General features: G+C 34.1%; 3 protein-coding genes across 4 annotated transcripts; 1 reads left to right on the forward strand and 2 right to left on the reverse strand.

The window, feature by feature from the left end:
• The first annotated feature begins 982 nt into the window (after positions 1 to 982).
• LOC141724399 (mannose-1-phosphate guanylyltransferase 1-like) lies at positions 983 to 4252 on the forward strand. 2 transcript variants are annotated; one of them, XM_074526546.1, is made up of 6 exons: positions 983 to 1274; positions 1532 to 1595; positions 2415 to 2546; positions 2839 to 2901; positions 2991 to 3230; positions 3327 to 4252. In XM_074526546.1, the coding sequence occupies exons 3-6, from the start codon at positions 2436 to 2438 to the stop codon at positions 3996 to 3998; spliced, it is 1086 nt and encodes a 361-aa protein (XP_074382647.1). In that variant the 5' UTR covers positions 983 to 1274; positions 1532 to 1595; positions 2415 to 2435; the 3' UTR covers positions 3999 to 4252. The 2 variants fall into 2 exon arrangements, with proteins under 2 accessions (XP_074382647.1, XP_074382646.1); XM_074526545.1 differs by lacking the exon at positions 1532 to 1595.
• Positions 4253 to 5298: 1046 nt separating this feature from the next.
• On the reverse strand, positions 5299 to 9175 carry LOC141724400 (short-chain dehydrogenase TIC 32, chloroplastic-like). The gene is made up of 8 exons (XM_074526547.1): positions 8983 to 9175; positions 7397 to 7628; positions 7196 to 7275; positions 6960 to 7113; positions 6578 to 6656; positions 5905 to 5992; positions 5774 to 5817; positions 5299 to 5650 (listed from the first exon to the last, which is right to left on the reverse strand). The coding sequence occupies exons 1-8, from the start codon at positions 9086 to 9088 to the stop codon at positions 5486 to 5488; spliced, it is 948 nt and encodes a 315-aa protein (XP_074382648.1). The 5' UTR covers positions 9089 to 9175; the 3' UTR covers positions 5299 to 5485.
• Positions 9176 to 13651: 4476 nt separating this feature from the next.
• LOC141660325 (uncharacterized) lies at positions 13652 to 14326 on the reverse strand. Its single transcript, XM_074467303.1, has one exon. It carries the CDS (start codon positions 14324 to 14326, stop codon positions 13652 to 13654), a length of 675 nt encoding a protein of 224 aa, XP_074323404.1.
• Positions 14327 to 17777: the final 3451 nt, after the last annotated feature.

Here is a 17777-nt window from a genome sequence, read left to right on the forward strand (position 1 = left end):
TTTTTTGAAATAAAAATCAGATATATTGTAATATTAAAATATTATTTAATATTATTATAATTATATCTCTGTTTATTGACAAATGTATATATCATAAATACTATGATTATTCATATTTTATCTAAATATAAAATTTAAATTTTATTAAATTATCATATATAATTCAATAAAGGAGAGATTAATAGTTAAATTGGTAATATTATCGATAATATTAATCATTTAAATTGTGAATTTTAAGAATACTGCTATGAATATGACGACATGAAATTTCTAAAAAAGGAGGCAGCAAATTGTGGTAAGTGTTAACTTAGAAAAACAAAAGAACGAAGAGCTTTACTACAATTATAATTCCAATTCCAGCTCATGTTCGTTGTTGTTTAAGTTCTATACACACATCCTCATCATCTTCGTATATATATATTATATCCGTCAATTCGTTCGTGTCGTATACTTTCGTTCGTGTTTCGTGTATTTGAATGTCAAACACAAAACCGACATGTTTAGCGTTCGTGTACATTCGTGTTCGTGTACTTTCGTTTCGTGTCGTGTATGTCGTGTTAATTGAAGATTAATATATATTAAATTTAATATTAATATAAATTAAATTATAAAATTTTTAGGTAACAAAATTATAAAATATATGAAAAATATATATTTAGATCTCATATATATACAATATAATGAAATCAAATAATATATTAAAAATAAATATGCATACATTTATTATAATTCTACATATATTCATAAAAAATATTAAAATTTAATTATAACATTTATTTATGTCGTATACTTCGTGTCGTGTCGTGTATTTGAAGGTTAAACACAAAACCGACACTAAATCTTGACCGTGTACTTTCGTGTCGTGTACTAAAAATACAAATACAAACACTAAATTTTCATGTCGTTTCATGTCGTGTAAGTGATGTCGTGTCCAAAATTGCCGGGTCTAATATATATATATACACACATGTTCCTGCTGTATTGCTGTCTATACACACAACAACCACCACCACCATATTACATACGACATATCTCCTCTATATAACAGGGAGATAGCTCTAAACACCATTGTACACAGAAACAGAGTCGGACCATCCACCGTTAGGGTTTGACTCTCTCTCTCTCTCTGTCTCTCTTTCTCTCTCTCTCTCTTTCTCTCTCTCTCATCTTAAACATAAAATTTATAAAAAAGCGAGGGAAATTTTTGATTTTTGATCGTTTTACCAGAATTGTAATTTAACTGACTCTCCCCGCAGATCAGGTGTTGCTCTTGGGTATGTTTCTGTCCCTTTTTTCTTAGATCTGTCGTTTTGTGTATTGTATATCATTATGTAACCATTTCCTACTTTCATTTGGATTTTCTCATTCTTATCTTTTGTTTTTATATGGATTTCTTCAGTTATATGTGTTTGAAATTCACTATAATGTAATGTAATTGGATTTCGTATATATCATATTTTCACACTTTTAATTTGGTTGCTTTTAGTTTGTTGGATTTACTTTCGTTTTTTTTGCCAATTTTGTGTAAAAGTATTTAGAATTTGGCTGATATAATCGTGAATGGGGCTTGGGAGGACTAAGATAGTGTGCATTTGGTAAGCAATTTCTCGTTGATAGAGTTTTTATAATTGGAAATGGATTAACTTTGAGCAATAAATATTGATTGAAAGTAGTATAATTATTATAATTTTTCTACTTTCTGTTTTAGCTGCGTCTGCTTGTATGGATCTGGTTCTCTATTGGGCATTTTATAGCTGCAGACTAGAGGTTCACAAATTGATTGATTTTTCCTACATTCAGAGTGATTTCGGTTTATAATTTAATATTGTGTGAGAAAATGTGAAACAATCTTTTTGCTTTGAACACAAAGATACTCCAGGGATGTAGTAAAGTAATATTTGAATTACTGCGGATAATACAATTCAATATTAAATTAAAAATAATAAGAAAATTACTTTATAAAGTGATAGTAAATGCAAAGCTGATTTTGCTAAAGGATTTTGCTTTATATATGGGCTGAGACTAGAATGTATCCAATGGATCAAATTTTGAAGTAGAGATCCAGGCCTGTTCTACGGTTGGCATTGATATCCTTTCCACGTACTCACTTTGACGGAAATTTCGATGTTATCTATAGTTTTCTTCTATGATGTGTGTCTTGAAATTTTAGCCGTTCTTGATCAACATGCATTACAATTTATGAAAATCATGCCACCTGTAATACGTGTCAATTTTGAGTACACTCGTCGCTTTGTTGTGGCCCTAAAATGATATAAGGCCAGAAGGATGACAGCGCAGAGCCGTGAATTTGCATCCTTCTTTCGATTATGTATTATAAATGTACTTGCTCACAATGACATAGTTGCATCCCATTTAGTTTCAGTATCTCTTAAATTCCTTCTTGTTCATAACAGGATTAGTAGGAGCATCCCAGGATGAAGGCTCTTATTCTCGTTGGAGGATTTGGAACTCGGTTGAGGCCATTGACTCTCAGCTTTCCCAAGCCCCTGGTTGATTTTGCTAACAAGCCTATGATTTTGCATCAGGTATGCCTTGCTTTATGCTTGATTCAGTGATGTTGGATCCAAAATTTATTTTGGAACAAAATTAACTATTTAAAATTTCATTTGTGTCATTGTTTATTCAGATCCACCCTTTGTTTTCCTTCGAACCATGAAATTTGTAAAAATACATCTTGTGAAGGCGGCTATTGACTGCCTGAGCAGAAACTTTTGCTGTTTATTATTCTCAAGTGTTATGAATGTTTTCTACTTCTTTGTCTATCTATCCATATTCATGAGGTCATTGTCTGATTTATTTGTGCTTTAATTACATCAGATTGAGGCTCTGAAGGCTATCGGAGTAAGTGAAGTAGTTCTAGCTATCAATTACCAACCGGAGGTAAGTATCTGAGGTTTTGATGGTATAATTTAGGTCTTGTTTGACTATTGTTTGTTAATCAGTGATCAACTGGACCATTTTTGTTACAGGTGATGCTGAACTTCTTGAAAGATTTTGAGACTAAGCTTGGTATCAAGATCACATGCTCACAAGAGACTGAACCACTTGGCACTGCAGGACCTCTAGCTTTAGCCAGAGACAAACTAGTCGATGAGAGCGGTGAGCCATTTTTTGTGCTAAACAGTGATGTGATCAGTGAATACCCCCTCAAGCAGATGATCGAGTTCCACAAATCCCATGGGGGTGAGGCTTCCTTAATGGTTACACAGGTATTTTAGATGTATGATATGGTTTAGTGATATTAATTATACTATATATATATTGGAACTTAAATCAATTTCTGATAAATAATATTGATTTTATAGGTGCAGGAGCCTTCAAAATATGGCGTCGTTGTGATGGACGAGTTAACAGGGCGAGTTACAGAATTTGTTGAGAAACCCAAATTATTTGTAGGCAACAAGATCAATGCTGGGATTTACCTTCTGAACCCATCCACACTCGATAGAATTGAACTAAGACCTACCTCAATTGAAAAGGAGGTTTTTCCGAAAATCGCAGAAGAAAAGAAGCTGTTTGCTATGGTCCTTCCAGGATTCTGGATGGACATTGGACAGCCAAGGGATTACATTAGTGGTCTTAGACTCTATCTAGACTCCCTTAGAAGGAACTCTCCTTCTAAATTAATGACAGGATCACACATTGTTGGTAATGTAATAGTGGATGACACTGCACAAATTGGAGAGGGATGTTTGATTGGACCTGATGTTGCTATTGGGCCTGGTTGTGTGATTGAGTCAGGAGTTAGACTCTCTGGCTGTACTGTGATGCGCGGTGTTCGTGTCAAGAAGCATGCCTGCATTTCCAGCAGTATCATTGGTTGGCACTCGACTGTTGGACAATGGGCTCGCGTTGAAAACATGACTATTCTTGGAGAGGATGTTCATGTCTGCGATGAAATTTACAGTAATGGAGGTGTAGTTCTGCCTCACAAGGAAATTAAGTCTAGCATTCTGAAGCCAGAGATTGTGATGTGAAGTACTAGCAAAAATTGCGTCTGTTGGGGCATTAGCAAGTTACTATGTCATATGTTTGTTTAATTTAATTTAATTTCTTTTTCTGTGTCTGTTCTATTCGAAGTGTACAAGTCCCCGTATTTAGTAAGTTCTGGTAGTTGTTTTGCAGGGATTGTTTATTTCAGAAAGAGCATTAAGATATATGGTCTGTTGGAATTGTGTAACATTTGGTGTACAAAGAAATAAACTCTGTTAAAGTTTATTGTTGCTTTAAATTCTGTTGCCGTTAAGTTCCATAAAAATTGCGTATTGGTCATTGACAGAACACACTGCACACAAAGTAGGATGATGGTCAATCAGAATCATGGTGTAAATTGAATTACAGGTTTAATGATAAGCAGTTGTAAAACATATTACATGAGTAAATGATGCTGGAAGTTGCAATTTTTTTATTTTTTATATATATAAATGATGTGTAGTATTCTCAAACTTGCAATAGAAAGTTCCAACTTACGGCTTTGATTGCCCTGTGGTACAGGTTGAACTGTATCACCTTGTCAAACACATCTCCTTGCTAATACTCTCCCCGTCTCCCATTATGAGATGATGACCCAACCTACTTAATTCTTTGCTTATTTTCTGTGTTCAATATTTATCATTAATTTCCCCCCCAATATGTATCATAATTTTTTCCCATTAAGTCGATAATACATAAAAAAGAGAAAGTAGTAAAATAATAAATAATCTAAATAAATTTTGGTAGGCATATGCCATTCTGTCCAACTGATTCTGGGGAATATTCTTTAAAATTTTGCTGTATTTTCAACAACTTGCATCATGAAAACATCACAGTGAACTAAACTGCTCCTCTTGACTTAAAATATAATTTAGGTGATATGGAAAGCTCAGCACATTTCGTGTACCATAGGAGATGAAATGCGCTCAACACCAAAAATGTTCATACAACATATGCAGCCTGCAGGTAAATTTACACCATCACCATATCGGTAATGCACTCGAATTTTTATATTTATTTCAATCATTTTGCTTCGACTTGTCATCTTTTTCGCCAGCACCATCACATTCCCGGTCCTTTTTCAATTTTTCTCTCCAAACAGAGTATGAAACTTTAGACAAATGTTGGGTGCTTAAGATATATTTTAAGAAGAGTACCTAATTAAGTATAGCAGTAACGGAAAGTGTTATCTGGTGACGGATGACAACAAATATGTAAGCACGTCAAACACATTGCAAAACTTAATTCAATCCAGAAAATGGCAAGCTATTTCTTGCGACGCAGTAAACACCCTTGCACAACTGATAACCGAACCAATACGAAATATCAGCATAACCAAGTACTTGGAAGCAGCTAGGATCTTAATACATTCTTCAAATTTCCTTACAACATCAAACTGATAGTTTGTTTAGCTAAAAATATAATACAGCACAAAAGTCTGAAATACAAGATCACAAATACTAGCGGCATAGCTCTCATATCATTAACTTAACTACTTGGGAGCAGTTAAGGTCAAGCTAACATCCCACAGTTTATTGGCCAATTCTTCATCATTCGCCAGCTTGCTTGGTTTGGATTGATTGCTGTCCGCAAAATATCCACCCGATATATCCTTAACTTGTGGATTTAATGCCAGATAGCATGTTGTTGCTGCTCCCTGTATTCATCATCGATGATAATGGTTTAATCAATAGCCTTGAGAGCATCCTTAAACAATAAAGACCATTGAAAGAAAACAAAAATATTTCGTGCAAAATAAAGAGAACATGAGAAAACAGACCTGGGGAATGTTTTTAGTCACCCATTGAGCAAAAGTATTAAACCCTGTAATCAGAAAGCAATCAGAGCTTAATAACAAGTTATTAACATTTAACTGACTTATAATGCGAGTTGGATGTGGCAAATACTTACAGCCAAGAAGACCACCGTGATTGCTGAGAAGATTTGTGGCAATAACTCCAGGATGAAGTGAATTAGCAGTAATATTTACCCCTTCCTCCTAAGCAGTTGCATAAAATTACATATTAGATTTTAACAATGATAATTTGATGCTAATAAATGAAGTACCTTCTAGAGGAAAAAGAGTTACCGGACATATACTTAAAACACTCCTAACTGATAGATGATTTATAGATTAGTGTTCGTTGTAGATGTTCCACACACATGCTGTTAACATAAGACATACTCAGGTTGTTAATTAGTTTTTCCATTAATTAATAATTAATTAAGTAGGATACTGCAACTCAGCCATCAGTAATGAAGTCTCGTGCCCACTTAGTGTTAATAGTCATTTAACCAGTTTTTAATCAGCGAACTGGTGATACACCGGTATGTAATATGACATATTAAATACTGGTGAGACCATATATGACTTTCCTGGATAGCTCGTGCATCTAAAAGGGAGTAGACAAAGTTCTTTAGTGCTTTATTAGTTTGTGTTGATACATGCTAGCTACAGTTGGTACACTACCATAACCAACATTATAGTGGCATATCAGTCTAGTTAGATCCAACTAGTGCTCTACGGAAACAGGTATTCTAGTTTTTGAACATATATTTGGTTAAGGTATCTTGAGGATATTACCTTGAATTTCCTGGTAAGCACATTGGTGTGCAAGATATTACAAAGCTTTGATTGACCATATGCACTATTGGCATTGTAGCTGAAAAAGTCAAATTATTGATGGTGTTAGGATCATGACTATTTATAAAAGTTCATTAGCCGTTCCTAATCACATAAAACTAAGACCATCAGTAAACAAGTGCTTTTGGTTTGCATATGAAGGAACAAGGGAACTTAGGGAAGGTAAAGACGGGGAAAAGAAAAAAAACAGATGAGAGAACAATTACCAAAATCTTTTCTAAGAAAGAACAGTACTAATTTGTAGTTGCATTACGTAGTTATATAAAGCCAGTAAGGGCCTCTCTATCTTTGCGTGATTATCCTTATTTAAATGGATACATACCTTGCTTCATCATTTAACTTGTCAAAACGAATTCCTTCTTTATATCCATAGAAGTGGAGGTCCGATGATATATTAATGATTCTTCCTTCTTTCTGGCTATCTTTTGCCGTCTTTTTCATTGTATCCAGCAAAAGGTTTGTCAAAAGAAATGCACCTGACAAAAGTAGAAATTTTAGTAACACACCCCCGATGTTACATCTCTAAAGTATGGATCAGATATAGCCAATGTAACATACCTAAATGGTTAACTGCAAATTGTTGTTCAATGTTGTCTTTGGAAAGCGTGAAGGGAGGGGACATAATCCCTGCATTATTACTTTTTAACACAAAAGGTTATAAATTCAGTTATTCGAAGTATCTAAATTTGTCTGAAGATCGTAGACAAGAGCTACATAACATAAAATTTGCATCTTACTACAGTTGCATAGTTGTCTTACACAAGGATATTCAGAGGATGACCACATGATATATATTCCTCAGCAAATCTCCTTATTGAGTCCTGTGAGTTAAGATCAATTTCCATTACATCTATTTTAGCATTGGGAATTTTCTGAAGTATATCTTCTTTAACTTTTTTTCCAGCATTAACATTCCTAACTCCCATAACAACATGAACACCACGTAAGGCGAGCACACGTGCAGTCTCTATTCCAATACCATTCGACGATCCTGCAAATTTCAAGGCATCAGAAATATTTAGTACTAGAACTGTGGTTAACCGAAAGTACTATTCCGAAATTTGTAGTTTCCAAAAAGCCAGGGTAATTTCTAAAACAAACTGAAGCATGGAAGGACTTCGTAGATTAGAAAAATAGAAAGTATAACCTAAATTGACTTAAAACTTGGTCGAATTTTTTCTATAACACCCCATGATTACTGGAACATTACACAGCAGATAACTATTAGAACCATAGCTCGGGTATATCTCAAACACAGACTAAATGAGAAAGATAATGATAGACATCTATTGACATAGCACATTTGGTGACAGTTTGACTAGTAACAACAGTTAATTTTAATAATTCATCCCTGAATAAGAAATAAAAACCTGCAGTAGAACCTGAATACTAGTACATCCATGTTTTTATTAGAACTCCATTTATCCAATCTTTGTTTGTTAGATGAATATTACATGTAAAGAACTGGAAAAGGAAGTACTTGGATTCATACTATCAATAACAAAGCTTAAACAAATTACAGAGTTCTTAATTGAAGTTGGTGTTAATTAAGACATACTAAGGTTACTAATAACTACATATTGTAGGTGTCCTGCCTTTAAAAAACTCTGTTATACATTAGGAGTCAAATATTTTTTACTAGAATTGCAGGAAAAAAATTATTTCACCCAAGGCAAGTTCGCAATTGAGATGGTTTGTGCAGCAAATAATTTTCTGAAGAGCAACTATGTACCAAACCAAGCATACTTAGTATGTCTCACCGGGTAGCATGATTTACAAAATGTTAGATGTATGTAGACCTCACGGATACTATAAATACCGCAAAAAACAGAGAGGCTAGAATATTTCCTTAAAAGTTAAAACACTGGGGATCCACTTGCAAAGGAAAACAACTATCCAACTACACAACTAATTTGAATCTTCTTGCTAAATAACTTCCTCCACTAATCTAGTCCTACTCATCTTTCACAAAAAGAAGTTAAGTTGTTGCGGATAGGCTTTGTCGTTTACTTTATTTCAAGGATTTTCATGGGTGTGTATTATCATCTCCTGTCTCTTTCAGAAGAGTCAGTCGGACAAAATTTGTCTACAAATTTCCAAAACTGTGACCAAAGTTGTTCACACATCATTTAAACAAAGTAGTAGTAGTAGTAGTAGTAGTACTAACAGTCGTACAGAGTTGATCTTGTACTGTAAATTCAGAAGAACACACAAGTAAAGAAAAGACAGATCTTGTACTGTAAATCATATATACTACTACATGCACATGATAAATATATAAAGATATTAATACCAACCCAGATGAAGAAACACAAAGATGGAGAAAAAAAAGAAAAAAAGGGGACCTGTAACAATAGCAGTAAGGCCAGATCCATCGATACCATCAGTAACTTGCTCAGCAGTAGCACGAGCAGAGAATCCAGATGGACCATTGAATCCCAAAATCCACATACTTGTATAATCTTTTGATAACTTGCTCAGATATAGTTGCTAAAGCTTAAATTCATCAATGAGGTAGATTTATACATGACTTGTCTTTGTATATAAAAAACATGGAGTAATAATGGTTTAGATAAATTATTTTGTGGGCCAGGTGTCACTTTGTCTAGGAAGGGTAAGGAAGCCTTTCCCTGTTTAACCTTATTTTCTGTTCAGTTTCCCAAACTAACCTACTTTTTTCGATTCTTCCCAAAATAACCTACTTTTTTCAACTATTCCCAAACTAACCTACTTTTTATATTTTCTAACTTTTAGTTATAATTATAAATTATACATTATTATTAAATTATATATATGCTGAATTAATTTTTTAATATAACATTTTCAATAATAAATAAAATTAAAATATAATAATTCATTAATACTTGGTTAAATATAATGCATATTTTAATTTTTTTTCTATTTTGTTTCGCATATTTCTTGTTTGAGTAATTAAAAAAAACTTGTTTGGACAACCACACTACATTATTGATATCAGATATGATCAAATATAAAATCCGGACAACCAATAGAAATGAAGATATTGAGATAATGTTTTATCTTTAAAATTTAATAAAATATCTAAAAGTTGTGGTTGATATCAATATAATCTTGACAACCAATCAAAACACAAAACAAAATTACTCTTATCCTATCTACAATAAAAGGATAAGATATTTATGGTGATTGGACGACTTCGTACTCCAAACTTCCAAAATTTGGAAGTGCATTGATGTACTATAATCCAGGAACTATTGCTTCAATTGAAGCTGAAGCTGATGCTACAACAGTCGATACATCTGTTTGTAAACGTGTGTGGTGGACATTCAAACCGATGATAGAGGGGTGGCAACATGCTCGACCAGTTATCAATATTGATGGTACATTTTTAAAAGGAAGGTATAATGGGATTTTATTAATTGTAATGGGGTTCGATTCTAATAACCAACAATATCCACTCGCATTCGGTTTAGTCGATAAAGAAACAACCTCCAATTGGTCTTGGTTCTTGAATCATCTTCGAAGATATGTATGCCGGGAAAGAATGGGTGTTTGCATCATTTCGGATTGTCATGCCGGAATCCTTGAAGCGATGAGAAAGGAAAGAAATGGTTTCACAGGTGATATGGGTATCCATCGTTTTTGTCTTTTACATATTCGTAGTAATTTTTCTTCAGCTCATCCAGGTGCACATTTGAAGTTGTTATGTTGGTTGGCTGGAAATACATCTCAAGTGAGGAAATTTGAAAGAGCAATGAAAAAAATCAAAGACCTTAGTTCGAGTGCTAAATAATGGCTACGATACATTCCACTAGAGATGTGGACTATGTCTCATGATGGAGGATATCGATATGGTCAAGCAACAACAAATATGGTTGAAACATATAATGGTCAATTATGGTCCGCTCGTCATCTCCCAGTCACTTCAATGGTTGAGTACATATATATCGGAGTGTCAAACTTGTTGCTGAAAGACGAACTCAAACACTGAACGATCTTCAAAATGGTCATGTATATTGCAAGAATTCGAGAGAGCTCTTTCAAAAGATTGAAGAAAAGGCATCGGCACATAAGATTATTCCATACAATCAAGAAAGAGGGGTATTTGAGGTGACTACTGCAAGATACAAACAGATAAGGGATTTTGGAAAGGTGGCAACAAGCATCATATAGATCTCTCTAAAGGATATTGTTCTTGTGGAAAATGACACATGTATCACTCTCCTTGTTCTCATATAGTTGCTGCTTGTATGACATGTAACCTAGATTGGAAGCAATACATTGAACCATATCATACTCTACCAAAATTATATGAGATGTGGCAATATGAATTTTCCCCAATACCGCATCAATCATATTGGACATTTCCAATAACAAATAATTGGGAGGGGTATGGAAAGCTCGTACCTAATGAGGATTGGAGGAAGAAAAAGAAGAAAAAGCACAGCAAAGGTCAAAGTCAAAGAATTCGCACAGAAATGGATAACTCGCAAACTGGTAAAATTTGTGGAAAATGTGGACAACAAGGTCACACGAGACGCAGTGCACGTTGTCCACAAAAAGATCTTTAATGTAATATTTTTAATTTAATTTTAAGTTGTTAGTTTATTAAGTTGTAATATTTTCGGTTTAAATAAAAATATTATGTCTATGTGTTTTAGTTTATTAAGTTGTTTAATTCAACATATATATAATTTAATAATAATGTATAATTTATAATTATAACTAAAAGTTAGAAAATATAAAAAGTAGGTTAGTTTGGGAAGAGTTGAAAAAAGTAGGTCATTTTGGGAAGAATTGAACAAAGTAGGTTAGTTTGAGAAAGTGAACAGAAAACAAGGTTAAGCATGGAAAGACTTCAAGGGTAAGTGTAAAGCAGCCATCACAATGGACCAACTCGTACTAGCGTGCACGTGTAAGTTGCTAATCCCGGTTCCGGTATATGACTGATCGGGGATGGTTATTTTTTTTTCTTTCCATATAATCGAAATTTATTAGCTTCTCAGATCATTTGACATCATATAATGAAAATTGATTGGAGTGGACATCTCCCACCCTTCAAATACGATCAGCTATAAAACAAGTATATCGTGCAACAAAATGTACAACCATGTTCGCAGATCGTTTAACGAACTTCAACTTCACGTTTTTACAAGATAAGTTTGCGAGAAAAGTACGGCACTCCTGAATAGGGCTGTTCACGAACCGAGCTGTTCGTGAACAAGCTCGAGCTCGGCTCGTTAAGAGCTCGTTCGGCTCGGCTCGTTAACGAACTCGAGCTCGAGCTCGAACAGAAAAATATGTTCGTTAAGCAAATCGAGCTCGAGCCGAGTTTAGGGTTGTTCGGCTCGAGCTCGGCTCGAGCTCGGCTCGAGCTCGGCTCGAGCTCGGCTCGGCTCGGCTCGAGCTCGGCTCGGCTCGAACTCGTTCGTTAAAATTCAAAAAATTCTAATATATCCTAAATATTTTTATATAGGTATGATTTTTTTTTTAAATCAGACTTCACTGTACTTTTTTTTATCTTCCAACGATAATTTTGCATACCATATGTGATATATTTTGAGGTGATTTAGAAATTTTATATTTTAGTTTCTAATTTTAAAATGTAGCTTCATAATTATATTTTAGTTAAGATTTTTTTTAAAATATTTTTCATCTATCCAACCGTATGTATGTTATAAAATATATATTTCAATGATATAACCAAAGTTTCACATCAAAAACAATTTTATTTGATTTTCTATTTTATGGTCAAGCATTAGTTTGACTATTAACGCTAACTAGTGTTTAATCCGGATTTGTTATTTCGATTATTTTAAAAATACTTTATATCGATCCAACCGTATGGATGTCATAAAATATATATTTTATTGATATAACCAAAGTTTTAGATCAAAATAAATTTATTTGGTTTGTTATTTAAATAGTCAAACATTAGTTTGACTAGTCTTGGTAACTAATGTTTAGTCTTGTATTGGTGTCTCGATTTATTTAAAATTATTTCTAATTGATCCAACCGTATGGATGTCATAAAAAATATATTTTATTGATATAACCAAAGTTTTAGATCAAAATAATTTTATTTGGTTTGCTATTTTAATAGTCAAACATTAGTTTGACTAGTCTTGGTAACTAATGTTTAGTCTTGTATTGGTGTCTCGATTTATTTAAAATTATTTCTAATTGATCCAACCGTATGGATGTCAAAATAAATATATTTTAATGATATAACTAAAGTTTCAAATCAAAATAATTTTATTTGGTTTGTTATTTTAACAGTCAAGTATTAGTTTGACTATTACCGCTAATTAGTGTTTAGTCCTGATTTGTTGTTTTGATTATTTTAAAAATACTTTATATTGATCCAACCGTATGGATGTCATAATACATACATTTTATTGATATAACCAAAGTTACAGATCAAAATAATTTTATTTGGTTTGCTATTTTAACAGTCAAATATTAGTTTGACTAGTACTAGTAACTAGTGTTTAGTCCTGTATTAGTATCTCGACTTGTTTAAAATTATTTTTAATTGATCCAACCGTATGGATGTCAAAATAAATATATTTTAATGATATAACCAAATTTTCAGACCAAAATTATTTTATTTGGTTTGTTATTTTAACAGTCAAGTACTAGTTTGACTATTACCACTAACTAGTGTTTAGTCATTAATTGGTGTTTCGATTTTTTTAAAAATATTTTTCCTCGATCCAACCGTATGGATGTCAAGATATATATATTTTAGTGATATAACCAAATTTTCAAAAAAAAATAAATTTATTTGATAAGTTATTTTCACAGTCAAACATCGGTTGACCAGAATTTTTTCTGGCTCGGCTCGACTCGGTTCGGCTCGGCTCGTTTATGTTCGCGAACAAGCTCGTGTTCGGCTCGTTAGTTAACGAGCTCGAGCTCGAACACGTTTTTTGTTCGATTAGAAAGCTCGGCTCGGCTCGGTTCGTCAGAAAAAAAAATTAAAGCTCGGCTCTGTTCGATCAAAACTCGGCTCGGCTCGGTTCGTGAACAGCCCTACTCCTGAACTACACTTCCTAAAATAGTACTTCCTTGGACTGCGCCACGGATGTGCTGCACCACCTGCAAACAATCAGACTCGACAGTAACATTTCTTTTGTCTGCATTTGCTACCCAGCTAAGTGCTTCTTTAATACCCAAAGCTTCTGCCAATTCTGGACTAGGGTTTCCTTCCAAACATCGTGAACGAGCTTCAACTAGGTTACCCACATGATCTCGTACAACGAAAGCAAAACTGTAACAGTTCGTTTCCTCGAAGATAACAACGTCTGTATTAATCTTAACACTATTTGCATGGGGTACTTTCAAGTGTTCGTCTCCGTCTTCTGGGTTCATAAAGCCCATCGAACGATCGAATGTTCGATCTTGAACACTTTTCCAATAGTTAAGAAACTGGTATGCAGAATTCACTACTTCTGAAACTTCCATGCTTCTTTGGTTCCATATGAGATCATTCCTGTTCTTCCATAATAACCAGCAAACCATACATGTATTCATTATCACCTCCATGTTATGTTGTTCAGTTACCAGCTGGAACCAGTCTGCAACTGGTGTAATCTCCAACTGCGTTAAGCTTATTGAACTTAGTCCAAGTAGATACAACATATACACATTCCACCAAGATATGAAGTGTTGTCTCTGGATGACAGTTGCATACTGAACACAATACATTAACAGGGACACGCTTTGTGATGAGCAAGTCTTTTGTGGGAAGACTGTTTGAGCATGAACGGCATACAAAGTTTTTGACCATGGGAGGGATTTTTAAATTCCACATTTTCCGCCAAAACCTTGAGTTAGTTATTGTGTTGTGATTGTGACTTTCCCCTTCTAATAACAGATAAACACTCTTGACCGAGTAATTGCCCAACTTTTCTTTTTTCTAATACCAAGAGTCATTTACCTCTCTATCAACTGGGATTGAAAGAATAATGTTAACATCTCTGGGATCAAAAATATCCTCTATCACGTCCACGTCCCAACTATTGTCTGTTATGTTGAAGAGAGATGAGACTTTTTGACCCTGAATAGATTCTGAACGCGTATGAATATATGGATCACTTTCCTCTAGCAACCAGGGATCCAATTCGATATTGATCAAATCACCATTGCCAAATTTACACCTACTCCTTTCTTTATAACATACTGAGCTGCAAGGATGCTTCTTCAAATGTAGCTTGGACTACTGCCAATTTTTGCATTAAGGAAGGTTCCTTTCGGGTAGTAACGTGCCTTGAAAACTGTGCTCACTAACTTCTCTGGGTGTTTCAGAACCCTCCAACCTTGATTCCCCAGTAGAGCTAAGTTATAATCCCTTACTCTACGAAATCCCATGCCCCCTTGTGATTTTCTTCTGCACATTCTCTGCCAACTCTGCCAATGAATGCTCGTTTCCTTCTTTGAACTGGTCTTTCACCAATATCTACACATCAGGTTCTCTGACTGGTGGCAAATTTCATTTGGCAATAAGAATACGCTCATAGCGTAGCTAGGAAGGGCTTGAGCAATAGTTTTCAGCAAAACTTCTTTTCCTCCTTTATAAATCGATTTTTTATCCCAGCCCTTAATACGATCTTCCATCTTCTCTTTAATATAGCAAAATAACACTGAATTGTTCCTACCAACCATGTTGGGAAGGCCTAAGTAATGGCTATTATCTGCAGCTTCTTTGAAACCCCAGTCTCTGACTTAGATCTTTCTTTAACTGATCTTGGGTGTTTTTAATGAAGAAAACAGAATATTAATCCACATTAATCTTCTGGCCAGATGCTTGTTCAAAGAGTTTCAACAAGATTAGCACATTATCTGCACTTGCCAGATCAGCCTTACAGAAAATATAAGAGTCGTCGGCGAAGAACATGTGACTAATGGAAGGAGCTGCTCTGACCACCTTAACACCAGAAAAAATATTTCGACTTTTAAACTCCTTCAATAAAGCAGAAAGACCCTCAATGCAGATTAAAAATATATAAGAAGACAAGGGGGACCCTCAATGCAGATTAAAAATATATAAGAAGACAAGGGGTCTCCTTGTCTGAGACCCCTCTCTGGAATAATTGAACTGAAGGATCGACCTGCATGAGAGAATTTATAGTGAACCGAGGAAGTGCAACTCAGAATCAGTTGAGTCACTCTACTATCAAAACCCATTTTTTTTTATTATGGCTTCCATATAGCTCCACTCGACACGATCATAGGCTTTAGACATGTCTAGTTTTAACGCCATCCAACAATCCTTCCCTCTCTTCTTCCGCTTCATATAATGCATTACTTCAAAAGCAATCATTATATCATCTATTATTAAAAGCCCCAGAATAAAAGCGGATTGAGACTCAGAGATGATAGCGTCTATGACACCTTTCGACCTATTAGCCAAGACCTTGGAAATGACTTTGTAAAGAACATTACAAAGCCATATGGGCTTGATATCATTCATGAACATGGGGTTTGGTTTCTTAGGGATTAATGCAATGTTCATGTCTTTCAGTTGATGATCAATCAACCCTGTTTAAAAAATCGCCTTACTAAAGAAACCACTTCAACTTTCACAATATTCCAGCATTTTTGATAAAATTTCGGTGTCATCCCATCTGGATGATCGGGGGTGGTTAATTGGCACGAGTACATCACTCAGGGCCGTTTGGTTCGTGAGTTTGAATCATTCCAATCCCATACCTAATTTTTGGTTCAGAAAAATAGAATTTCATATCCATTCTTCAAATCCGGGTTTTTCGTACCCAAGTAGGGAGTTGAGTATGAGTAAGGGTATATGTATCGGCTTTTATTTTACTATTTAATTTTTATTTATGTAATTAATAATAAATGTTTACTATTAAAAAAATCTATGAATTTAAAATATTTAAAATAATAATAAAATTAATATATTTAATTAAATTAAAATTATTGACTTAACATATTTTAAATTAAAAATATTATTACAACAATCAACCAAACACATGATATCCGATATGATACCTGATCTTTGTACCACTCTAACCCCCGATTTTTTTATTCCAACCCGATAACACATCTTTAACCAAACAACCTCTTAATTTTTTTTGGCCAAAATAGTTTGTTTTCTTCCAAATCTAAGCGCCAAAGCCCCTGGTTCACAATTAGCTCTTATCTTCAATGTATTACATTAAATATTTTAACTAACTGATTAAGTAATTTATTTTAATTAGCGGATTGTTAGCTATTTTAAATAAGAAAGCCTGATTCTGAAAGAAAGAAGTTTGAGCCTGTGGATTACAAAAAGAAATAATTTGAATTGCTCAAACAAAAGGAAAGGGCTTTCTTGACTCAAGACAATGACTGGGAAGCTGATGGGGTAGATGAATATGAGGAAATTAGTTATGTCAATCTAGCTTTAATGGCCAAATCAGATGAAGCAGAAGTCAGTTCATCAAGCAATCAAGTAATCACTACTAATCTAGCATACCTGTAATAACCCCAATTTTTGGAATTTTTGAAACTCTTATGAATAGTGTTATGCTGAATAAGAAACCTTTTCATGCCACAGTATGTAGGGGTTCTTTTATTGATCTTCTGGGATTTTATTAGTACTCTATATGGTATATAAGTGTATGTAAAGATCGTCAGAATCCAATTCCGAACACTTTGATTTTTTCCAGAAATCCACTAGATACGGAAAGAATTGAGTATAAGGTAACATGATAAAAATGATTTAAATTAAAGGATTTTAAGAGAGGATCATAAAAGGATTATAATGTATTGAGAGAGGTTAAGAAAACCCCAGTAATAAGATCCCGGGTATGATCCCTCAAACGATAAACGAAAACGAAAGTTAAGCGAACCGTATAACAGATCATCGGTCATTAGGCAAACAATTAGGAAGTTAATCAAGGAGGTTAGGGATGATGAGGTCATCCAACCAATAAGGAGAGGGCAAGTAAGAGATGATGACACAATAAGGTGATGCAAGCATGACATAGGGAAGGAGGAGGTGTGGTTGGTTTATAACCACACAAATATAAGGTTAATAAGGTAATTAACCAAAAATCAAAACAAAACCAACCAAGCTAAGCTAAACAAATCACAAACACAAAAATCTCTCTTTCTTCCAACCACAATCTCTTCCAATAATTCAAGGAAGAAGATG

This window comes from Apium graveolens, chromosome 5 (assembly GCF_009905375.1).
Source record: "Apium graveolens cultivar Ventura chromosome 5, ASM990537v1, whole genome shotgun sequence".
Classification (NCBI taxonomy): Eukaryota; Viridiplantae; Streptophyta; class Magnoliopsida; order Apiales; family Apiaceae; genus Apium; species Apium graveolens.